The 25,859-nt window shown below is 40.3% G+C and overlaps 1 protein-coding gene across 1 annotated transcript in view; it reads left to right on the top strand.

Moving 5' to 3' along the window:
- Positions 1-25,859, top strand: part of EIF2AK4 (eukaryotic translation initiation factor 2 alpha kinase 4) — a 101,440-nt gene that overhangs the window by 32,739 nt on the left and 42,842 nt on the right. The window contains exons 9-17 of the mRNA XM_019010832.4: positions 508-1,043; positions 6,065-6,171; positions 6,749-6,906; positions 9,579-10,009; positions 11,255-11,324; positions 19,010-19,093; positions 21,187-21,309; positions 23,474-23,578; positions 25,378-25,432. Of these exons, the coding sequence (XP_018866377.3) occupies positions 508-1,043; positions 6,065-6,171; positions 6,749-6,906; positions 9,579-10,009; positions 11,255-11,324; positions 19,010-19,093; positions 21,187-21,309; positions 23,474-23,578; positions 25,378-25,432 (1,669 nt within the window). The remainder of the gene's footprint in view (positions 1-507; positions 1,044-6,064; positions 6,172-6,748; positions 6,907-9,578; positions 10,010-11,254; positions 11,325-19,009; positions 19,094-21,186; positions 21,310-23,473; positions 23,579-25,377; positions 25,433-25,859) is intronic.

Here is a 25,859-nt window from a genome sequence, read left to right on the forward strand (position 1 = left end):
CTTCAACCTTAACTCCTCTTTGCCATGTGAGGTTCTGAGGATTAGGATGTGGACATCTTTGAGGAGCCATTATTCTGCTGCTCAAATCATATACTATATTTTTAAAAACCCAAATACAAAGCTAATCAGAAAAGGTTATTTTTAAATTAAAGTTTGTTTTTTTTTTAGTGGCTATACCTCAAAAGAATTTTATTTTAAAAACTGTTCACTAATTTTGTAGTATATGCATAGTAGGTTTTGAGATTAGAGAAGTTGAGAATTAGCTAAATTTTTTCCATCTTTATGAACTATTAGATTGACCATATGGTTTGGGGAGGATTCAGTTTAGGGCATATTTGTTCTCCTCTCATTTGAAAGTATATTTTCTATCAAATACTTCACTTTTGGTTTTGTTTTTGTTTTTTTATGCCCCCATCTTGTATGATCAAATACTTCACTTTTGAAATGAAACCCAAGTTAATGTTGACTGGCCCAATATTCTTTTTTTTTTTTTTTTTAACTTATCAGATTCAAGGAACAGAAACAGAATTCAACTCACTGGTAAAATTGAGCCATCCAAATGTAGTACGCTACCTTGCAATGAATCTCAAAGAGCAAGACGACTCCATCGTGGTGGACATTTTAGTGGAGCACATTAGTGGGGTCTCTCTTGCTGCACACCTGAGCCACTCAGGCCCCATCCCTGTGCATCAGCTTCGCAGGTACACAGCTCAGCTCCTGTCGGGCCTTGATTATCTGCACAGCAATTCTGTGGTGCATAAGGTCCTGAGTGCATCTAATGTCTTGGTGGATGCAGAAGGCACCGTCAAGATTACGGACTATAGCATTTCTAAGCGCCTCGCAGACATTTGCAAGGAGGATGTGTTTGAGCAAACCCGAGTTCGTTTTAGTGACAATGCTCTGCCTTATAAAACGGGGAAGAAAGGAGATGTTTGGCGTCTTGGCCTTCTGCTGCTGTCCCTCAGCCAAGGACAGGAATGTGTAGAGTACCCTGTGACCATCCCTAGTGACTTACCAGCTGACTTTCAAGATTTTCTAAAGAAGTGAGTATCACTGAGATTCTCTCTAATAGCACTTTACTCCTGTACTTTTGATTGTGCTGGAGTGTGCCAGATATCTAAGTGATGTAGAAGCTGAGAAGTGAGGAACAGGACTTCATTCTTTGCTCTCCCAATCCTGTCCTAGTCTCATATGTTCTGTTTTCTCATGTAGGTTGGTGATTCTCTTAACTACCACATTCTCTGAAATTCACTTGGAATTCACACTTGATTTTCAAACTCCTTTTGGGGTACTGATGGGATACTCTTGGAAGTCAATAGAGGTTGTTATGGTGAGAAATGCCCTAGGTATTCCAAATACTGACCTTTGCTCTGGTTCCTAAAGGGTCAAAGACGAGGCTCCGTATTCAAAAACAGCTTTGGGAGTGAGATTCTGCCCCTTGTGCTTCTTAATCATTCTTCATTGGCTGTCTCATTCATTTAAGTTGTAGAATGCAAATAACTTCCTTAGTCTAGCCAGAGGAGTTTCAATACCTGTAAATCACAGGTGCATGTTTAATTACAAAGCCAAGTTTTATCCAATTTGGGAGAACCTTTCTTGAGATGTTTCCTCAGGCCTAACATGTTTGTCCAGGTCCTTCACTTAAGTGTTTTCTAATTTAGTTCTGCCTCTGTTTTCAGTCCAAGCCAGAGCTAAGTTCTCTCAGTTTCTGTTAAATGGGAGATAAGATCCCTTCAGTCTGGATTTTTCCAGATGCTCCTCTGGTCCAGCTGTCCTGCAGGAGTTGACCTGGGCTGGTTTCTTCCCTTTCTGACACTCTTTGTTTTTTACCTTCTTTTTCCCAATCATTTGCTTTTATTCACTTCTTCCATTTGCAACATTTCTTTTACCCTTCACATTTCTTTCCCTATTCCATCTATCCCAGTAGCCAGTTGGCCTGGTTTACATTGTTATGCTCTGTCACTGATGGTCTTACCATTACAGATGTGAAAGTAGCTGCACCTGTGTTTGAATGAGATTGTTTTTGTGTAAAGTGAATATTATATATATATATATATATACACACACACATACATACAGTTGTGGAAAGGGGCCAACTTTGATTCTTTATGTTGGTTTCTCTCCTTAAAGTATATGAAAATATTAAGATTTCTAAAGAAATCCTTTATGGTATCTTTTTAATGCAATGGAGCTTTAAAAATATTTATTTAAATGCACCCTAACAATGAGGTTGGCCAAAATGACAAATATGATGATAGAATCACAGATGGAAAGTTTCATTTCCATCTTCAAAATGTCACCTTTAGTGTTCTGCCTTCTTCATTGATGAAGAGTAATTTAGTCAAGGTTAGCAATAGCATCATGTGTTGTTAAAAACAGTACTGGGAGGTTTAAGTAGAAGTACCTTTCCTTTCCCGTTTAGTAGCAAAATGAGTGGGCTTGGTAGCTGAAACTTTCCTAGTCCTCCTCTTAAATAGCTGTATGCTCTGTCAGTTTTAAACTTGAGATCAGCACAATTTCTTATTCTTTTTTTTTTTTTTTTTTTTTTTTTTGAGATGGAGTCTGGCTGTGTCGCCCGGGCTGGAGTGCAGTGGTACGATCTCAGCTTCCTGCAAGCTCCGCCTCCCAGGTTCACGCCATTCTCCTGCCTCAGCCTCCTGAGTAGCTGGGTCTACAGGCGCCCGCTACTAAGCCCGGCTAATGTTTTGTATTTTTAGTAGAGATAGGGTTTCACCGTGTTAGCCAGGATGGTCTCAATCTCCTGACCTCGTGATCCGCCCACCTCGGCCTCCCAAAGTGCTGGGATTACAGGCGTGAGCCACAGCGCATGGCCTTCTTATTCTTTTAACAAGATTTTTCTTTAGACTGTTTTGTATACTTCTCTCCCTGGAGTGGTTTGATAGACTGTGCTTGGTTAAGGAGCTGCCAAGAACTGTTTTTATGAACTTTGCTGTCCAGCCCTGGTTAACAAAAGAAAAATGCCATTCACAAAGAATGAAAACAGCAACCTTCCATTTGTAGTTATATTTTTACATATTAGTGAACACCCTTTGGAGCAAGATTTTGTTTCAGATCAGCCTCTGTGATGGGTAAGACTCTGGAGTCAAAACATCTGGGTTCAGGTCTCACCTCTATGTCCTACTGGCTGAGTGAATTAACCCCCTGCCCTGCGTTTCCTCCTCTGTGAAGCTGGGATGATAGCACTGCCTACCTCATGAGGTGGTTGTGAGGATTAAATTAGTTAACACCCATAAAGTGCCTGGCACTTGGCCCAGACTGAGTCAGTGCTGGTTTTCATCACCATCCTCAGTAGTGAGAACTATGAAGAAATGTGGGTGTTGCCAGGCATTTTATCCCTTTTTGTTCAAAGCTGAACCTTTTCTATATACGGCTACCCTGTTGCCAAAATTATTGATTCAGAGAAGTTCATTTTTAAAGTGAGATCTTGGTGGCTATAAATCTCTTAAAAATACTGTGCATTCTAGGTAGGCTGTAACATTTTTCTGATCCAGATTTACTTTCAAGTCAATAGCATTTATGTCACAGTTGAGTTACAGTTGATAATGCACTTCAGAAACCCAACAGGGCATATATAGGGATGCTCATTGCAGCATTTTGTGAAAATGTGAAAAATTGGAAATAATCTTAACAGTAGGAGAATGTGTAAATAAATTCTGGTAGGTCCACGCCTATACAGAAGTTTAAAAAAAATCTTTAAGTACTGGCTTAGAAAGAGCTCCAAGACACATGGTGGAATGAAAAAAGCAAGCTGAAGAATAATATATACAAGATGATATTGCTTAAAAAATCAAAAAACAATACTATTTTGTTTGGATGGTTGTATGTTTATGTGTATAAATGCATAGAAAAATCTCTACAATGAGACACCCTAAGTGGAAGAAAGAATTGGAAGGGGAGGTTGGTCAAAGGCTTTATCATTATCAGTAATGTTTTAATATTTGCAAGGAGAAGGTATATATGTTTTAATTATATAATTAAAAATTAATTTTAAATTTAAAGGAAAATACGGTGTCTTATACAAATGGTTTTATTAGAATTTTTTTGCCTGTTCAAGCTATGAAATTAGGAGTACCTTGCTTTTTACTGCTGCAACATAAAAAAAAGTTACCATTTATGATAGTTGCTGTCACCACTTTATATGTATAGATTTTTAAGTCCAGAACTCACAACGACAGTTGATTCTTTTAAGTATATTGTTTTAATTATAGGTCAAGTGCTACCAAGTTGTACTACTTGGGCCGTTGTAATGAAAGTAGCTTGGCATGGGGGTTCATGCCTGTAATCCCAGCATTGCAGGAGGCCTAGGTGAGAGGATCTCTTGAGCCCAGGAGTTCAAGACCTGCCTGGGCAACATAGTAAGACCTCATCTCTACTTTTTTAAGTATTCCAGCACAGCAGGCCATGATACCTCACACCTGTAATCCCAGCACTTTCGGAGGCTGAGGCAGGCAGATCACTTGAGGTCAGGAGTTCAAGGCCAGCCTGGCCAACATGGCAAAACCCCATATCTACTAAAAAGACAAAAATTAGCCAGGCATGGTGGCACTCACCTGTAATCCCAGCTACTTGAGAGCCTGAAGCAGGAGAATCGCTTGAACCTGGGAGGTAGAGGTTGCAGGTTGCAGTGAGCCAAGATAGTGCCACTGCACTCCAGCCTGGGCAAGAGAGCAAGACTCCGTCTCATAATAAAATAAAATGAAAATAAATAAATAAAACATTCCAGCATGGTGGTACATGCCTGTAGTCCCAGTTACTCAGGAGGCTGAGGCAAGAGGATGCTTTGAGTCTAGGAGTTCGAGGCTGCCATGAGTGATGATCGCAACACTGCTTTCCAGCTTGGGTGACAGAGCAAAACCTTATCTCAAAAAAAAAATTAAAATTAAAAAAAAAAGGCCAGCTTAAATCAGTTACAGTTTAACTACTTAGACTTTAGCTTGCATTGAAATCATTTGGAGCTCTTGTTAAAGCACAGATCACTGTCCAAACCCCCAGAGATGCTGATTTACTAGGTCAGGGGTGTAGTAGAATTTGTATTTCTAACATTTTTTAGGGGATACTGATGCTACTGGCCAGGGACCCCACTTTGAGAAGCCCTGGGTTAAAGGTATGGCTTGTTTTTCTTCATTAAAAAACAAAATAAGAATTGTCTATTACACCATTAAACAGTAAGTTAATGGGTTCAAGGAATGAAGATTAAAAGAAAGTATATGAGGCCAGGCACGGTGGCTCATGCCTGTAATCCCAGCACTTTGGGAGGCCGAGGCAGGCAGATTGTTTGAGCTCAGGAGTTGGAGACCAGCCTGGGCAGTGTGGTGAAACCCTATCTCTACAAAAAATATAAAAATTAGCCAGGCCTGGTGGTGCCTGCCTGTAGTCCCAGCTGCTGAGATGGGAGGATTGCTTGAGCCCGGGAGGCAGAAGTTGGAGTGAGCTGAGATCACACCACTGCACTGCAGCCTGGGTGATACGGCAAGACCCTATTTCAAAAAAAAAAAAAAAGCATAAACCAATTTTTTAAAAAAGTATGTAATAGAATATGGGACTTTAAAAAAGCCTTCCCTAAATGTTTCCAACTTGCTTCATCCTGTAATGAGCAGGCTTCATCTAAAGCTCGTCATACTGAGCCACTCTGCTGCACCAACTCTCTGATTTGCTTTGTCTTTCGAAAGCTTTATTTATAACCGGTTCCCGGAAAGGCTTAGTTTGGCATGACAAGGCATTAAACTGTTAATCGAGGTGAAAATTTATAGCCTACTTGTGCTACCTTAGACTTTTAAAAAATTGTTCCATGAGGGTAAGTCTTCTGCATCTAGAGATGCCTTTTTTTGATTTGCCTCTTGTACCCAGCCTGTCGCATAGCATGTAAATCCTGCAGGAATGTTTATTAATTTAAATTCACCTATGAGAGTACATTCTGGTCTTTGAGTAACATGAATTCTATAATGTGTATCTTTAAAAAATAAACCCATAGTTAATGCCTTGGATTAACTAGTTTAGCACTGATTGTTTGTGATGCTAAGATTCTTCCTTCCCTCTCACCGAGATGTGTGTGCTTGGATGACAAGGAAAGATGGAGTCCCCAGCAGTTGTTGAAACACAGCTTTATAAATCCCCAGCCAAAAATGCCTCTAGTGGAACAAAGTCCTGAAGGTGAGTCTGTTACCTTTCTTTATTTGGTATCCTGTTTGACATTAAATTATTTTGAAAGTATACATAAACCAAAAACTGGAAGGGGCTGCATGTGTTATTTTACGTCTTTTATTCTGAACTAAATCCATTAGTTTGATGTGTGCCATGTGCATGGGACTGTTTTGCCACCCTGATTTTTCTAGTCTCTACTGATGGAATGAATGTCCATTGCTGTAGTCTCTTGTAGTGTTTAGTCACCCATAGTGCCATGTAACTAGATTTTTCCTGCTGCACCTGAGATTAAGGAACCTCGGTAGAGATTGGGATGGATCATGAGACCTGAGTTTTGGTTCTAGCTCTATAGTTAAGTCACTTATTCTATATAATCCCCCACCTGTAAACTTGGGCTAATTATATATTTCTGCCTACTTTAAGGAGGGCAAGGTGAGGAAAAGTTTTAAAAGGCCACTCAGGTAAGAGGTAATTTTTCAAACTACTGGTTGGAGCTCTTCTTCCAGGGCTTCCATCATTGTTGGCTATGTAGCTCTTCCTAAATTTCCAGTGCCTCATGTGCCTCTTACTCCCTGTTTTATCTCAGATTCTGGAGGACAAGATTATGTTGAGACTGTTATTCCTAGCAACCGGCTACCCAGCGCTGCCTTCTTTAGTGAGACACAGAGACAGTTTTCCCGATACTTCATTGAGTTTGAAGAATTACAACTTCTTGGTAAAGGAGCTTTTGGAGCTGTCATCAAGGTGTGGTACAGAGTCATTCCCAGTCCCCTTTAGAGCTCCTTCTCTGTTCCATTTCCACAAAGACTCATGGACTTGACTTTTATTTTGGGAGTGGGGAGGGAAGTGAATATGGCTGTTGGATACTATGCTCATCCTCACCTTCCTGGAGTTAAAGGTTTTATTTAAGTTATGCTGGACACAGTTGAGAATTGTCCCACTCCTCTTTCCTTGCTTTATGTGGAGCATTAACATGAAACACACATGGTTATAACAGCACTTCAAGTGGAATCAAGACCTCCACAGAAAGAACATTTTTGTGTGCTTTGGTTCAGAAAGAACATTGTTCTTTTTTTCTCCTGTTTGCTGTTAGAGTTGCTGTAGATAAAAAGGTTCTAAGGTTAGAAGAGAGATGGACTTCAAACTGGGAGATGGCCCCAGCAGGTCTCGATGGCTTTTATTTTCCAGCTGTTATTGGGACAGGAAAGTAGCTATGTATTATTAAGGTACACTGTTGTTGGGTCTTCCTTTCTTCGTTCTAGTCTATTTGGGTGACTTTTTTTATTATCTGCCCCTTGTAGAAAGAGGTTTCAGCTGTTTTTATATAATAGAAGTATTTCTTTGTAAATTAGGAGACCCAGATCATTGTATTAAGTCCATATACAGTACATGTCATCTTTCACATACGAAGGTAACCCACTATCAACTGAGTATATTGTCTGTTAAGGATTCTGAGAGTATCATTAGGAAGCATTACTGTTACTGTAGAAAAACTTTTACACTAAAAAAGGAATTAAATTAGTTTTCCTGTGGTAAAAGACAGACAAGCAAGACAGATGTCCTGATCAGAAAGATCATAATTGTGTCTAAGAGGAGGGGATGATTGAAGCGTATACTGTCCCTTTAACACAATATCATTTTGATCAAATCCTTTAACTTCATTCTATTTTAAATTCTTGACCGTAGAATAGTAACAAATTTCATCTCTTTACAAGTACTTAATAATGATAGGCAAGCTCATATAACAAAAACATCTGAGTAACTTAAGCCCCCACGGTTTCCAGTAGTTTCTCCCTATGAGAATCCACAGCCCTCACCTCCTACCTCTGTGCTTCTGTGTCAGAGTAGGGCAGCCTGCCCAGTGATCTGGCATTCATTAGCAGTTGGACCCATTACTGTTTCTGCACCTTTTCACTTCAGTAAATGAATTCCTAGGGGTTTCCAGTATAGCAAGCTTTATCCCCAACCCAGTTCGTATATGATGTGTACTGAGACAGGAGATTGAAAGGCAATGCCAAGATCCCCACCTCCCGCCCTACACTGTCCTCTTCCCTATTAATGTGGCAGTAAAAGAACACAGGGCTATCATTTTTTGGAGCACCTGCCATATTTCAGATTGTGTGCCAGGTGGTTTACAAACCTTGTCTTTAAATCTCAGGACATTCTTACGAGATGGGTATGATCCTCATTCCCTAGATGAGGGAACTGAAGCTCAGAGAAGGTTATGTCCTTTGCCTGAGATGACACACTCTACTAAGAGAGATAAAACCAGCATTCAGACCCACCTCTGTTGTACTACAAAGTGTGTGTTCTTGTCAGTATTTCCATACAAAAAAAGATAATCTGAAACTCAATTTTGTAGTACTCCCTTATTCCCAGGACTTCACTTAGACTTTTATTAGTTTAATTGAAACTTGTGAGCCAAACAAGAGAATGATATTCTGTTTTGTGTTTTGTAATCAACTAATTTCTCCTGCCACCCATGGCCACGTGGCATTTGCTTTTCTAGAGTATATCACCTCAGTTGACCTGCACGGATGGGACTACAAGGTTTCAGTGAATAAGACTCTGTAAAAGTTACTTCAGTCACCCCAATTACATAGTGAAACTGCCTGGCATAAGGATGCCTCTATGTAGGATGGGAGGACTTGCCTTTGCAACGTTTTCTTGCTTTCTTATTATTTTACTGTGTTGTTAATTGTATTGTTCTGGTTTCAGTATACATCATCTTAGTTACATAACAAAATCAATGGGCAGTGATTGTGTTAATAGCAATAGCTGTTATTGACTAAGCTAAGCACCTTTCTCTGTGAGGCCTTGATACAAGTGCTTTACAGTCACCATTTGGGGTAGTGGAAATGGTATAAATGCCATTTTAAAGATAAGAAAATTGAGTCTCAAGGAAATTAAGTAATTTTCCCAAGTTCACACGGCTTTAAAAATCAAGGAATTAACCTTTGTTTTCAGGTCTGTTAATATTTTTGGTGTTTAATTTGTTTTTAGTGACTTTAAGTGTAAAAAAAAAATCAGAGAGAAACTAAAATCATCTGAAACTTTACACTGACTTTAGAAAATAATTTTTAATCTTAAAATCAAGACACTTAGAAATTTAGATAGTAGATACATTGGAAAAGCAGGGAGGTAACTGTGAGTAAAATTAATTATTAAAATGGAGATTATGTTTTCCCCAGGGTCTCCCAGCAAGCTAAATACGTCTAGAGTCGGGTGGGCTGTTTTCTGAATTTTGTGGCAGTCAAAGCTTTCTTCAGTTTAAGAATTTCAGGCATGTGGTTCTTGACTGTAGCTGTGGGACTCATTTAGAACTTCACGCTTTCCTTGGGAGGGGATGGGGTGCAGTGCAAATGCCTGTTTGTGCAAGGCTCCGAGCGGCTGACCTTCCCCTGGCTGTGCTGCAGGTGCAGAACAAGTTGGACGGCTGCTGCTACGCAGTGAAGCGCATCCCCATCAACCCGGCCAGCCGGCAGTTCCGCAGGATCAAGGGCGAAGTGACACTGCTGTCACGGCTGCACCATGAGAACATTGTGCGCTACTACAATGCCTGGATCGAGCGGCACGAGCGGCCGGCGGGACCGGGGACGCCGCCCCCGGACTCCGGGCCCCTGGCCAAGGATGACCGAGCTGCACGCGGGCAGCCGGTGAGCGACACAGACGGTCTGGACAGCGTAGAGGCCGCCGCGCCGCCACCCATCCTCAGCAGCTCGGTGGAGTGGAGCACTTCGGGCGAGCGCTCGGCCAGTGCCCGTTTCCCCGCCACCGGCCCGGGCTCCAGCGATGACGAGGACGACGACGAGGACGAGCACGGTGGCGTCTTCTCCCAGTCCTTCCTGTAAGCGCACGGCGCGGACCAGCTGCCTCTGATGCGCCCCCTAGTTTCCTTTCTTTCTTTATTTTTTCTTTCCTTTTTCCTTTCATTTCCTTCCTTCCTTCTTTCCTTCTTTTCTTTCTTTCCTTTTTTGAGATAGGGTCTTGCTCTGTCACCCAGGCTGGAGGTCAGTGGCGCGTCCTTGGCTGCAATATCCGCCTCCCGGGCCAGCGAATGCCCCCCAACATTAATCCCCACCAAGTCCAAGCCAGGGAAAAGGGGATTCATTTAGAAATCCAGACGTGTTGACCATGTTTAAAAACAAAAACAAAAAAACAGAACAAAACAAAACAAAACCACCACTTTTAGAGAGTAACCAAATGCAATCTAAAGGAGCGGTCCCCAGCGTTTTTAGGCACCAGGGACTGGTTTCATAGAAGACAATTTTTCCACAGACGGGTGTTAGGGGAATAGTTTCGGGATGAAACTGTTCCACCTTACATCATCAGGCATTAGAGTCTCATAATGCCTGATGAAAAAGCGCACAACCTGGATCCCTCGTGTGCACAGTTCACAATAGTGTTTGCGCTCCTATGAGAATCTAATGCGGCTGCTGATCTGACAGGAGGTGGAGGTCAGGCCTTAATGCTCGCTCACCTCCGGCTGTGCGGCCCTAACAGGCAGTGGACTTGTACCTGTCCGTGGCCTGGAGGTTTGGGACCCCTAATCTAAAGGATTTTTTTTCCCGCTCTTTTCAAAAGATCTCCAAAATCCAAGCCCTGGAAAAAGGAAAATCCAATACCTCATCTATACATTGAATAGAATTTCTCATAGGACATTCCTTTGGATAAGGGCTTGCAACCCTGTGAAACATTTAAGAACTAATTTGGAGTCTTGATACAGTGCCAACTGCAGCCCCCAAAGGTACCAAACCAATAATTATGATCCTAAATTTTATGCTTCTCAGAATCCACCCTGGATGTTTACTTTCATGATTTTGTTTTATTTTATCCAGTAGATACAGTTTGTGATTACTCTTCGCTATTAAATTTTTTGAGGAAACTTAATCTGGCTAATTTTTATTAAATCAAGGGTTCTGTGTTTTGCATAATAGCAAGTACAAAGCACAGTGTAGAGTATACATTGATGCCTGTGGGCTCATGGTGTGATGTCTGTAGCCTCTTGCGCTTTCTAGTATTTAAAAGTGTCCATGTTTATAATGATAATAGGGATTTCTGTTCCTTTAGTATTTCTGTTTCCCTTTTTCAGGCCTGCTTCAGATTCTGAAAGTGATATTATCTTTGACAATGAAGATGAGAACAGTAAAAGTCAGAATCAGGTATATATATGAATGGAAATTATATCATTTTATTCGTGATATAATTGACATCTGATGTCATAAACCTTAGGTAAAGTATTAAGGCTTTAATCTGATATTCAGATATAGAAACCATAAATTTTAAAAGATGATTATTCATTTAAAATATATTCTACCTGTGTTTATTTATAGACCTTCTTTATTTATCCACATAGTAAAACATACCTCCTTTTAGAAGAGAGGAGTCAGTTGAGACACTGCATTTTTGTATGTGATGAAAACAGTTTTCTAAGGGTTTGGGAAACTTTATATGGTTGGGGATAAGAATTGAATGCAAATTAATGAACTAGATTTGCATTTATGGAGTTACCTCATCATGGAGTTACCTTGGTCTGTCCCACATCAATTAATCTTGATTCCTTATTTTCATAGACCATCCTCTAGAACAGTGTTTTCACACTGTGTATCATGATCCTGTAATGCAGGGGTGTCCAAGCTTTTGTCTTCCCTTGGCTACACTGGTAGAAGAAGAATTGTCTTGGGCCACACATAAAATATACTAACACTAATGATAGCTGATAAGCTAAACAAACAAAAAAATCACAAAAAATCTCATAATTTTTTTTTGAGATTGTGCTTTTTTTTAGTTGTGTTTTCAATGGAGAAATACATCATCTGTTGACAAAATAGCTCTTGAAAAATACGAGTACAGATACTATAAAACAAAGCAAACTTCAGTCGTGAGACACTACATACATCATGCGAAAGCAACAGTCTGATCTCCAGGTTGTGAAAACTATAATTAAAAAGTCACTACACAGAAAAGATCCAAGTTTCCAGGTTGACAAAACTTGGGTGCAGTTACATGAAACGTTTAATAAACTGATTTGTTTTCCCCAATGTGTAAACAAAATGACAAGACTAAGTCTGTGCCTGATAATTTCAATGTAGCTCTGAAGCTACACAAAACACACAGACACCTTATACACTTCACCTGTTAGTATGACCATCTTTTTTCTTAGGTGGTGGGAGGAAGGGCAAGGTGACTGTGTAAAGCAAAGATGTGGGAAGTAGAAATATTGTGTACTAGACATTATAAAATCATGGTGAAAAGAAAGCTTTGATTAATGCATAGCCTAAGGGGGAAAAGACTACACTCCAACTTCAGAAAATTAATTTAGAAGGATAGGGGAAGAGATTAAGTAATTGCAGTTTAACATGAAAAATGCACATGTGATAGAATGGAGCACAATGGAAGATTCATAAAACATGCTCATCAGAAAAATCTGTTAAGTTTACTTTGTCCAGATTAAGAAAGAGTAAGTTTATCAACATCTGGCGTCCCTCATACTTTGTAAAGATAGATCTTCTGCTGCTTAATTATGAGAAATTATTTTATTCAAAGAGGGGAACTTGTCAAGTGCTTGCTAGAAATTATTTTTAAAATGCTTCTACATGTAAAATGTACTGACAAATTTTGGTAAACCATTTAAAAATAAGAATTAGTTTTGAAATCTTGGAGAAAATGTCTTTTTGCCCACATTTAAAACTGAAAATCAATTTTACTATAGATAGGAGTTCTGTGGAGTATACAAAATTCCTCTTAGAAATCAAATGGCCATCCCAGATAGATACCAAGTTTCACAGGCATTACTTTTAGTCAGTCTCAAGTTTCAGCCATGGGACCAAAATTTAGTGTTCTCTGCCATGTTGGTTTCACATCACGGCTTAAGAAAATACTGACATTTTGTTTCTTACGAAATAAGTCCTATCTTGTGCATACAAGCAAAAAGAAAAAGGAAGAAAAGAGGGGAGGGGAAGGCGCAAGAAGCTCTTTTTTGTTTGTTTTGAAGACAACAGATTGAAGGCAAAAGAATACAGAGCTTTCATAAGCTCAAAGAAAAATATTTGCTGGCTAATCGCTGATTTGTATGCACTATAAAACAATTCCATAAATAAAACTGATATATCATTTCTTAATCATGACCCCATCAAAACGAAGTTATTTCCTAACTATTCTTTCAACGTCAAATGTACCCTAGAGTTAACATTTCATTTTTAAGGGTTACAGCTACCTCATAGGAACTGAAATAGACGTATGCTTACCCTTTCTCTGAAGTATAACAGTGCACAATGGTATCCAATTTGAAGACTAACGGTAAAGAAAATTCTTCAGAAAAAACTGAAAATCCATCAAGCTGAAAATCTATAATTAGTTCTACTTTCTAATAAAAAGTACATAAAAGTACATCATCAGAATAAGTAATTCTTATGCCAGTTTGTATTGCAAATTTTCCAAACAATGCATCAAACATAAACCCAATCCAGATGTCAATTGTGAATACAAATAGAGCTTGAGGTTGTTTTTTCTAAAGGCAGTAATTTTTGAAATAGTTGCTAACACAATAATAGGACTCCTGGCCTCACATACTAACCTGGACTTCTGATCAAGTGCTGATTAGCCCAGTGAGGGAGGTCACCAAAAACTACTAGGTCAGTCAGTTGTGGCTGTGGGGAATTATTCTACTATTGGGGACTGAATGCAACAACTTTATTACTATTATTATTTTAAGAGGCAGGGTCTCCATCTGTCACCCATGCTGGAGTGCAGTGGTGCAATCCTAGCTCACTGCAGCCTAGAACTCCTGGGCTCAAATGATCCTCCTGCCTCAGCCTCCCAAAGTGCTGCCATTACAGGTGTGAGCCACCATGCCTAGCCTGCAATGACTTTATTACCAGTAATAAAAATATAATTACCAGCAGTTACAAGGGTTTATTCATAGTAAAGAAAAGTCTAAGTGTAGACTCTTAAATAAGCAGTTCAATGTATTTGAAGGAGATCTGAGTATTAGCCAGTGTGTTTTTTGATAAGTACTTTCCTTGTCAATTAAATCACTACTAATAAAAATTTATTAGTTATAAATTTAAACCAGGAATAATAGCATAAATAAACTACGTTGGCTGCAGTGGCTCACACCTGTAATCCCAGCACTTTGGGATGCCAAGGCAGGTGGATCACCTGAGGTCAAGAGTTTGAGACCGGCCTGGCCAACATGGTGAAACCCCATCTCTACTAAAAATACAAAAATTAGCCAGGCATGGTGGCGGGCACCTGTAATCCCAGCTACTCAGGAGGCTGAGGCCGGAGAATTGCTTGAACTCAGGAGGCAGAGGTTACAGTGAGCCCAGATCACGTCATTGCACTCCAGCCTGGGTGACGAGCGAAACTCTGTCTCAAAAAACAAAAGTCTGAACTACTGCTAAAACCAAAGTTAATGTTTGGTGTTAGCATTTGTTATGCACATAATTATTACAGGGGCACCAAATCCTGGTTTTGCTCAGTTAAGGGCAGCATCCATGGGCATCCTAATTGATGGGTAGAAGCCCCCAAAAGTTTAACACTGTAATACAGATAATCCCCAGCATCCATAAATGATTTAGGAGTAGAACCTGATTGTTACCAGAGCAGAGCTTTTTTTTTTCTTTGATAAAGGAAAAAGTTCAAAAAAATTCTTCCTCAGAAAAAAATTATAAATCAGAAATGGTCAAATACTAACTAATACTTTTTCTGCACATGGGGTTATAAGTATTCAAATACATCTATTGAGGGAAAAAGACTTTTTTAAGAAAAGTATCATGTATGAGAAAGAAAATTAGCTGTTGGGGACAAACAGAGTAATGGTATGGGAAGTGTCCTAGAGGGTCATTCACTGTAAGCGGCAGCTGAGGGCATTTTCTTCAAGCATGTACCTCTGAGGGCAGTGTGCCCTTTGATAATGTGGTCACTTTTTTTTTTTTTTTTTTTTTTGAGACAGAGTCTCACTCATCACCCAGGCTGGAGTGCAGTGGCACGATCTCGGCTCACTGCAAGCTCCGCCTCCTGGGTTCACGCCATTCTCCTGCCTCAGCCTCCCGAGTAGCTGGGACTAAAGGCGCCCACCACCATGCCTGGCTAATTTTTTGTATTTTTAATAGAGACGGGGTTTCACCGTGTTAGCCAGGGTGGTCTCGATCTCCTGACCTCGTGATCCGCCCTCCTCGGCCTCCCAAAGTGCTGGGATTACAGGCGTGAGCCACCGCGCCCAGCCATCACTTTTAAATTGTTTTAGCTAAAGGTGGATTTCTAGTCTTCTGTTTCTGAAATAAGCCTACCACCAAAAAATATGGAATTCCAGTAAAACTAAACCCTTCAAATATTAGCCTGTATGCATTCTGACCTTCTTAGCCATAGATGGTTATCAGCGGTAAGAAAGAATTGACTTGACAAGGAGTTTTTCTGTTTAATACCTGCCTATTTTCTGTTTACTGTATCATTGTTCTGTGTAGCAACAGACCTGTAAACCACACAGAGGATACTGGAAATAGCAAATTTTCAATAATGCTGTGAGCTTCTTTTTTTTCCTTTTTCTTTTCTTTTCTTTTTTTAATTACACTTAAGTTCTGGGATACATATGCAGAACATGCAGTTTTGTTACATAGGTATACATGTGCCATGGTGGTTTGCTGCACCCATTAACTTGTCATCTACATTAGGTATTTCTCCCAAAGCTTATCCCTCCCCTAGCTCCCCACCCCCCAACAGGCAGGCCCCAGTGTGTGATGTTCCCCTCCTTGTGCCCATATGTTCTCATTGTTCAACTCCCACTTACAGGTGAGAACATGCAGTGTTTGGTTTTCTGTTCCTGTGTTAGTGAGAATAATAGTTTGCAGCTTCATCCATGTCCCTGCAAAGGACATGAACTCGTTCTTTTTTTATGGCTGCATAGTATTCCATAGTATATATGTGCCACATTTTCTTTATCCAGTCTATCATTGATGGACATTTGGGTTGATTCCAAGTCTTCGCTATTGTGAATAGTGCCGCAGTAAACATACGTGTGCACGTGTCTTTATAGCAGAATGATTTATAATCCTTTGGGTATATACCCAGTAATGGGATGGCTGGGTCAAATGGTATTTCTAGTTCTAGATCCTTGAGGAATCGCCACACTGTCTTCCACAATGGTTGAACTAATTTACACTCCCATCAGTAGTGTGAAAGCATTCCTATTTCTCCACATCCTCCCCAGCATCTGTTGTTTCCTGACTTTTTAATGATCACCATTCTAACTGGAGTGAGATAGTATCTCATTGTGGTTTTGATTTGCATTTCTCTAATGACGACCAGTGACGATGAGCTTTTTTTCATGTGTTTGTTGGCTGCATAAATGTCTTCTTTTGAAAAGTGTCTGTTTATATCTTTTGCCCACTTTTTGATGGAGTTGTTTTTTTCTTGTAAATTTGTTTAAGTTCCTTGTAGATTCTGGATATTAGCCTTTTTTTTTTTTTTTTTTTTTTTTGAGACTGAGTTTTGCTCTTGTTGCCCAGGGTGGAGTGCAATAGCACGATCTCAGCTCACCACAACCTGCACCTCCTGGGTTCAAGCGATTCTCCTGCCTCAGCCTCCCAAATAGCTGGGATTACAGGCATGCGCCACCATGCCCAGCTAATTTTGTATTTTTGGTAGAGAAGGGGTTTCTCCTTGTTGGTCAGGCTGGTCTCATACGCCCTACCTCAGGTGAACCGACTGCCTCGGCCTTCCAAATTGCTGGAATTACAGGCATGAGCCACCGCGCCCGGCCTGGATATTAGCCCTTTGTCAGATGGACAGATTGCAAAAATTTTCTCCCATTCTGTAGGTTGCCTGTTCACTCTAATGATAGTTTCTTTTGCTGTGCAGAGGCTCTTCAGTTTAATTAGATCCCATTTGTCAATTTTGGCTTTTATTGCCATTGCTTTTGGTGTTTTAGTCATGAAGTCTTTTCCCATGCCTGTGTCCTGAATGGTGTTGCCTAGGTTTTCTTCTAGGATTTTCATGGTTTTAGGTCTTACATTTAAGTCTTTAATCCATCTTGAGTTAATTTTTGTATAAGGTGTAAGGAAGGGATTTAGTTTCAGCTTTCTGCATATGGCTAGCCAGTTTTCCCAACACCATTTATTAAATAGGGAATCCTTTCCCCATTGCTTGTTTTTGTCAGGTTTGTCAAAGATCAGATGGTTGCAGATGTGTGGTATTATTTCTGAGGCCTCTGTTCTGTTCCACTGGTCTATATTTCTGTTTTAGTACCAGTACCACGCTGTTTTGGTACCAGTACCAAGCTGTTTTGGTTACTGTAGCCTTGTAGTATAGTTTGAAGTCAGGTAGCATGATGCCTCCAGTTTTATTCTTTTTACTTAGGATTGTCTTGGCTATACGGGCTCTTTTTTGGTCCCATATAAAATTTAAAGTAGCTTTTTCTAATTCTGTGAAGAAAGTCAATGGTAGTTTGATGGGAGTAGCATTGAATCTATAAATTACTTTGGGCAGTGTGGCCATTTTCACAGTATTGTTTCTTCCTATCCATGAGCATGGAATGTTTTTCCATTTGTTTGTGTCCTCTTTTATTTCCTTGAGCAGTGGTTTGTAGTTCTCCTTGAAGAGGTCCTTCACATCCCTTGTAAGCTGTGTTCCTAGATATTTTATTCTCTTTATAGCAATTGTGAATGGGAATTCACTCATGATTTGGTTCTCTGTTTGTCTATTATTGGTGTATAGGAATGCTTGTGATTTTTGCACATTGATTTTGTATCCTGAGACTTTGCTGAAGTTGCTTATCAGCTTAAGGAGTTTGGGGCTGAGACAATGGGGTTTTCTAAATATACAGTTAAGTCTTCTGCAAGCAGAGATAATTTGACTTCCTCTCTTTCTATTTTAATACCCTTTATTTCTTTCTCTTGCCTGATTGCCCTGGCCTGAACTTCCAACACTATGTTGAATAGGAGTGGTGAGAGAGGGCATCCTTGTCTTGTGCCGATTTTCAAAGGGAATGCTTCCAGCTTTTGCCCATTCCATATGATACTGGCTGTAGGTCTGTCATAAATAGCTCTTATTATTTTGAGATACGTTCCATCAATACCTAGTTTATTGAGTGTTTTTAGCATGAAGGGGTGTTGAATTTTATCAAAGGCCTTTTCTGCATCTATTGAGATAATCATATGGTTTTTGTCATTGGTTCTGTTTATGTGATGGATTATGTTTATTCATTTCTGTATATTGAACCAGCCTTGCATCCCAGGGATGAAGCTGACTTGATCGTGGTGGATAAGCTTTTTAATGTGCTGCTGGATTCAGTTTGCCAGTATTTTATTGAGGATTTTTGCATCGATGTTCATCAGGGACATTGGCCTGAAATTTTCTTTTTTTGTTGTGTCTCTGACAGGTTTTGGTATCAGGATGATGCTGGACTCATAAAAAAGGGAGGAGTCCCTCTTTTTCTATTGCTTGGAATAGTTTTAAAAGGAATGGCACCAGCTTTTCTAACTACCATCAGAGAATACCATAAACACCTCTACACAAATAAACTAGAAAATCTAGAAGAAATGTGTAAATTCCTGGACACATATACCCTCCCAAGACTAAACCAGGAAGAAGTTGAATCCCTGAATAGACCAATAACAAGTTCTGAAATTGAGGCAGTAATTAATAGCCTACCAACCCAAAAAAGACCAGGATTCACAGCCAAATGCTGTGAGCTTCTAAGGACAGTGGTTATGTTCTGCTCACTGACTTCTCCCTAAGGCAACCGGGTGGCCCTGTGTTGGGGGTGGGCACAAATACTTAATGATGGTGATGATTTTGCTTAATTTTGGCCTCCATTTTGAGTTATTGTGTGTTCCTCTTGGGTTAGGATGAAGATTGCAATGAAAAGAATGGCTGCCATGAAAGTGAGCCATCAGTGACGACTGAGGCTGTGCACTACCTATACATCCAGGTGAGGTCGTGGTGTGTAGTTAGGTGACACAGCAACACCCAGTAGTGGCGGGTGGGCCTGTTTCAGGGTATTAGAACAAGATAATGGACAGAGGAGGGCTTACTGCCACTACCAAAGATTAATTGGCCGAGCGGATTACCATATGGAGGCCCTTTTCCCCAGCCTTGAACTCATGCTTTCCTGCCACATGTCAGGAGCAGCCACAGGGCAGCTCTGGGCTCAGGCTATGTAAGTTCACATCCTGGATCCACCTGTTAGGACTGCATGAACTCGGGCAAGGTTCTTCAGCATCTTGTGCCTCAGTTTCCCCATCTATAAATTATATAATAGTAGTTCTTATAGACTTGTAAAGAATAAATAACATGTGAAGTACTTAGAACCATATCTCAGTTCCATAAGTGCTAGACTGCATGAGCACAGAAGCTCTACTTTGCCTAACCACCTGAATCTGGACAAGTAAGATATGATGTGCACACATGCCTGTACATGCAAAAGTAACACCAAGGTGACTTTAGGCAAAGTGGCTTGACCAGGAACCTCTGGAGGCCAGTGCACAGGCAAGCCAGTTCCAATGGGGCATGACTGAGAAGTCTGGGCTTTGGCCTGCCTACCTGCCAGAGCAACAACATCCTAAATGGGGGTGAGTGGGCTCTGCCAGTAGAGGAGTGGCCATAAAACAAGTTGGCCGGGCACGGTGGCTTACGCCTGCAATCCCAGCACTTTGGGAGGCCGAGGCGGGTGGATCACCTGAGGTCAGGAGTTTGAGACCAGTCTGGCTAACATAGTGAAACCCCATTACTACTAAAAATACAAAAAATTAGCCAGGCATGGTGGTGCGCTCCTGTAATCCCAGCTACTCAGGAGGCTGAGGCAGGAGAATCACTTGAACCCAGGAAGCGGAGGTTGCAGTGAGCCGAGATTGCATCATTGCACTCCAGCTTGGGCAACAAGAGTGAAACTCTATCTAAAAAACAAACAACAACAACAACAAAAAAAAACAAAGAAGTCTTTCCTCTGCCCCAAGTGAACAGGACTGTGGGTCACTGTTAGTATTTCAGTCATAACTGCAAGCAGGCAGATCTTTAAATGTGAGATACAGAACTGGGCAGAAAAAGGAACCCTCAGACAAGTTACAGCATTTTGAATGAGATGAATTAGGTATTTGCTTTCCTGGAGTTGGAGCTGGTTTTAGGTATTCCGTAACATAAATGTCTTTGAGGTACCACTTACACAGATAATAAAGCATTGGTCCCCCAAACCACTGTTTATCCTCTATTATATTCCATTACCTTCTACACAATTAGAATGAGATAGAAGTACACAAAGGAGGTGGATCTGACATGCATCAGGATCACGGTGTGGGCATCAGAGGGGGCCTTGTGAGGCCCAGAGGGTGAACCAGAGTTTACTGACAGTTATTCCGAAGATGATAGAACAAAGGCTGGTCTTCCTCTCTTTAAAAACAATAAAACCTTCATGAGAAATCTCAACTCTGGCACTAGTTGAAGCATATAGGCTAGTTTCATAAATCAAATGGTGCATGTTGATTTAAGATTTAAGTCATGTTGCACTGTTTTCTGATATGTGAATACACTCAAGAAGGGGTGAGACAGAGCCCCTATGTCACTGTCCCAAGAAGACTTGAATGTTTTAATATTTATAATATTTTGCTCTAAACTTGAAGGTCATTTGTGTTTAATGTAAGAAAAGCTAATGATATAATTAGGTTAACTAACCCTCCTTGTAAATTTGGGTTTGGAAGCGATCTTGTAAAACAATAAATAAAATTTTACTACATTCTCAGTTTTTTATGTTAATTGTGATAAGTATTTTAAACAAGTCATATTTTAAAATGAGCAATAATATAAAAAATTAAAAATGGTTATGTTGGAGTGCCAAGAGTATGCATATTTCCCCCCAAGGTATTTTTTAATACTGTTGGTTTCTTTTTCAGTGTAGAAAACCAAGTCTTTCCCCTAACCGTCTAAAACCCATGGTACACGTTTTAAAATGGAGGATTATGTAAATTGCAGTTATACTCCTTCACTTAAAACTGTTGTGTAATCAAATTCTCCTGGTTTGTCTGTATATAGATGGAGTACTGTGAGAAGAGCACTTTACGAGACACCATTGACCAGGGACTGTATCGAGACACCGTCAGACTCTGGAGGCTTTTTCGAGAGATTCTGGATGGATTAGCTTATATCCATGAGAAAGTAAACTTTACAACATTTCATATCTGAAGACTTATGTTTACATAAATTTATGACTGCATAAAAATATCAAATGTAAGATTGGAGAAAAACTGAAATAGAGGGAAAGCTATGGGTATATTGACATCATCTATTTTTGTAGGAAATAGAACAAAGTGTCAAAGACAATAAAATATTACAAAGTATCAGAGTATAACATTAAAAAATGTTAAGAAAACTTTAAAGGTTAGGACAGGGATCAGCAAACTGGCCCACAGGTCAAATCTAACCCACTGCCTGTTCTTGTATGGCCTGTGAGCTAATAATGACTCCTACATTTTTAAATCGTTGTAAAAAATTAGAAGAACATTTCATGACACATAAAAATTACATGAAATTCAAATTTCAGTGCTCCCAAGGTTATTGGAACATAGCTATGCTCATTGGTTTACATATTGCCTATGGCTGTTTTTTTTCCATAACAGCAGATTTGAGTAGTTGCAACAGGGACTGTAAAGCCTAAAGTATTTACTCTCTGGCCCTTTACAGAAAAAATTTGTTAACCTCTGGGAGAGGAGAAAATATTTGAACATGTAGGGAATGTGAGGATGATTCCTTGAGTGCTTTAGAATTAGGGCCAGGTGCGGTGGCTCATGCCTGTAATCCCAGCACTTTGGGAGGTCGAGATGGGTGGATCACTTGAGGTCAGGAGTTCAAGACCAGACTGGTCAACAGGGTGAAACCCCATCTCTACTAAAAATACAAACATTAGCTGAGTGTGGTGGTGCACACTTGTAATCCCAGCTACTTGGGAGGCTGAGGCAGGAGAATCACTTGAACCTGGGAGGTGGAGGTTGCAGTGAGCTGAGATTGTACCACTGCGCTCCAGCCTAGGTGACAGTAAGAGACTTCATCTGAAAAAAGAGAAAAAAAGAATTAAGCAAGGATGTGATTAATACCTGCCAAGTTACTTGATTCTAACTGAATTAATGCCACCCTTCCTAGGAACACGGGGAAACCAGAAGGTCATCTAGCAAGAAGGGAAATGAGACTTTCTGAGTAACTTAGCTTGTCGCATGTCTAAAATGTCATTTTAAAGCTAGAAATTGCCATTATAATATAAATGCTAATGGGCCTAGCTTCAGGATGAAACACTGCTTACATTTTTAAAATGAGATTGTCTAATGCATTAACCAATATAAATTCATTATTTTTTTCCTTTGCCTCAAATTTCTTTAACCTTAAAATGTTTGTACTGTACCGTATTTATACTGAGAAGCAAGGGCTGTAATTTACACGTGTGTAGTTTGTAAATGATTTCGTAGAAGCAGAATTTGCAAGGTTAGAAATGAAAATGAGTTCTAATGAGGGCCATTTAAGCTGTATTACTGTGATTTTATCCTGGGATGCTAGAACAATGCCCCCTGTGCTCTCTTCCACTCCATCCAATTTGCTCAGTATTGGCTAACCATTTGCTGGCATCTAACACTGTGCCATACCTGGAAATACAAGGAGGCACAAGTGTGTGTCCCGTGCTTGAGAGGGACTTCTTGCTCTTAGAGGGACCCAGAATTTACCTTCATGTAATGGTAAAAGAGATCATTATTTTCTATATTATAATGCATGAAACAGTACAGATTACGAGCCATTAGGAAAATGAGAAAGCAGTCTCATGTAACAAGTAATTGTTGCACACCTACTGTGTGTGCTGGGGATGCCAAGTGGAACTGTTAGAATTACTGTGGAAGGCTCATGAATGAGTTGGCACTTGCAAATGTTGGTATAGTGCAAATGCATGGAAAAAAGCGAGTATCCTATGAAGGGGAGAGGGTACAAAGAAAGGAATAGAAGAAGGAATAAAAATGGTGTGTCTCCCTGACCAGAGGAGAGGTTTTGTAATGCAGCAGAGGTAAAGGTAACTTGGTGAACCCAGTGGAAGGGGCCTTGGATGCCACAGGGAACTATTTAGAATTCACCTGGTCAGGATACCACCAGGTAGAACTAGGAAACAGTAAAGAGGTCATAGGACAGTCAGGACACATTGCAGAGGCCAGACAGCCTGGACCAGGGTGGTCTGTGGGAGAAGACCTCATACGATTTTCATCGCTAGGTTGGCCTTTTAAATTAGGAAGTAGGTATAACTTTATGCATGGAAAACCATGTTTGTTTCTTCACTCTCTTTCAACAGGGAATGATTCACCGGGATTTGAAGCCTGTCAACATTTTTTTGGATTCTGATGACCATGTGAAAATAGGTGATTTTGGTTTGGCGACAGACCATCTAGCCTTTTCTGTAAGTATTTTAAAAATTAGACTGTACCTAAAAACAGACTCAGATGCCTTGATAATCCTGAAAGTGTTAGCGGATAGAATAGTGCGTTCACAGAACTATGCTGTCTAATCCTCAGGAGATTATACAAACCTGAAGGGGTATGCTGCAAATGATCTTGTAGGCTTTGCAATTGTGAGTATATTTTTTTGAGTGCATTCCACTTGAGGGACACAAAATTATTGGCTAGGGAACAATATTGTGGTCAAAGGCGTACAGTACTTTATGAAATCATTTGGTATTTTGGTCTACCATGCCTGACACTGGGCTAGTTGCTTTATACCTCAGAGGCTTTTGTTGGTTTGGGGAAATGAGGCTCAAAAACATAAAACACCAGGAGACCATACAGTTGTGAGGCTCGAGAAAGGCTGGATAACGACAGTGGCATTTCAGATGTCCTTAAATGGTGGTTGGGAGTCCAACAGGTGGAGGTTGAGGGCAGGGCCTGGTGGCCCCAGGATGGGGATTCCAGAGAGAAAGCACAGCATAAGCAGAGGCCCCGGGGTAAGCAGACTTGGCTGTCAAAAGACCAGCATACTGTCTGACTGGTCAAAACTGTGAGGTGCAGGGGAGAGTAAGAGGATGCGGGGCAGTTGAGGAGTCACTGGAAGGTTGGGCAGTCTTGTAGGTGGTAGGCCTTGAATGCCAGAGGAGGAATTTTACTTCACATTATAAACCCAAGTTATTAAGCACCAAGATCTGTAGGAAATGCAGTTAATTCCAAGGGTGATCAGGAAAGGAAAATAGGATTTGAGTTAATGGTGAGAATAACCACTGGGGCCAAGTTAGAAGGTGAGACTAGGAGTGGAAAGGGAGGAGAGGGAAGGCAGACAGTAAGGACACGGTCCCGATCATGCTCCCCATGGAGTATATGGGAGAGTGCTGAGACCAAGGACGGGCCAGATGGTGGGGATCTTGATCCCCAAACTAAAGGATTTAACTTGATGTCTGGAAGGCTGTAGCATAGTGAGATAGATAAGAGCTCAGGCTCTGGAATCTCACTGACCTGGACTAGAATCCTATATCTGCCACTGCTTTGTAGCATGATATTGGACAATTAATTAACTTCTCAATACCTCATTTGTAAAGTGTGCCTAATACTAGCGCCTAGCTGAAAAAGTTATCAGGAAGATAAATAAGAATGCAGGTAAAGCACCTAGAACAGTGCCCAGCACTAAGAATGTTGAAGCCGGTGTTACTGATGGTGATGCTTGTAATGGGAAGCACCTATTACAAGTGCAGACATAACAATAGTGACTTAGGGTATTGACAACACTGTTGCACATAGTGGAGCAAGGTGAGGCTACCTGGGGGGCATTAGCCATGAGCGAGGGTGGAACACATTTGCTGAGCAGCCTCTAGGAAAGAAGAATAAAAGTTGACACAGAGAAAGTAACAGCAGTGGGTAAGTTGAAAGATGAATTTGTTGTTTTTAATACAATCTTACTCTTCTTAGAAAACAGATTCTGTTTTTGGCATTTGCAACATGAAAATAAATTGGTTTCTCTAAGTGTTTGCATATTTCTGTCCTAAAGAAAGAGTTGTACAGTGATTGCCCCTCTCCCTCTTGATTTCATTGGGTTTTCTGAGAGCCTTGCATTAGTGGGTTAACTAAACTAGAAAAAAAATTAAAACTCAAAGCATTATTATATTATTTTGATTTCCATGTAATATTTCCTCAGTCTTCATTTAGAAACAGACAAGCCATTCTCATGGAATAATATCATGTTTTAATTGGATATTTGGCTTACTTATATTTTTAGGCTGACAGCAAACAAGACGATCAGACAGGAGACTTGATTAAGTCAGACCCTTCAGGTAAACCCAGAAGACTATATATTTCATCCATGTGTTAAAGACCCCAGAATTTCTTAACCTGAAACCTGTTTTTTACTTGTAAAGGTTTTATTCTACGGCAGATTTTAATTGCTCCTTAAGTTAACAAAATTATGGAAACGTTTTAATTTTTTTTCCTTTTCAATTTATGAATTATTCTTTGAACTTTAAGAAATTAGAGCTTCAGTGAGTAGAATAATTGGCTCCCAGGGGTAGACAGTTTTATTTTGTCTAACCTCCGTTGGTAATGTGAGGTTACCTCATGACCTGATCCGTCTGGGGTCTTATCTGGCACTGTCCCTCCTCTTCAATAGCAAAGACATCCTTGTGTAGAACCGAATGTGTGGCCATATGTGACTTATGGTTATTCATTTGGTACAATGCATGCTGCTGCTTCCTGTGAGTGGCA

This window comes from Gorilla gorilla, chromosome 16 (assembly GCF_029281585.2).
Source record: "Gorilla gorilla gorilla isolate KB3781 chromosome 16, NHGRI_mGorGor1-v2.1_pri, whole genome shotgun sequence".
Lineage (NCBI taxonomy): Eukaryota > Metazoa > Chordata > Mammalia > Primates > Hominidae > Gorilla > Gorilla gorilla.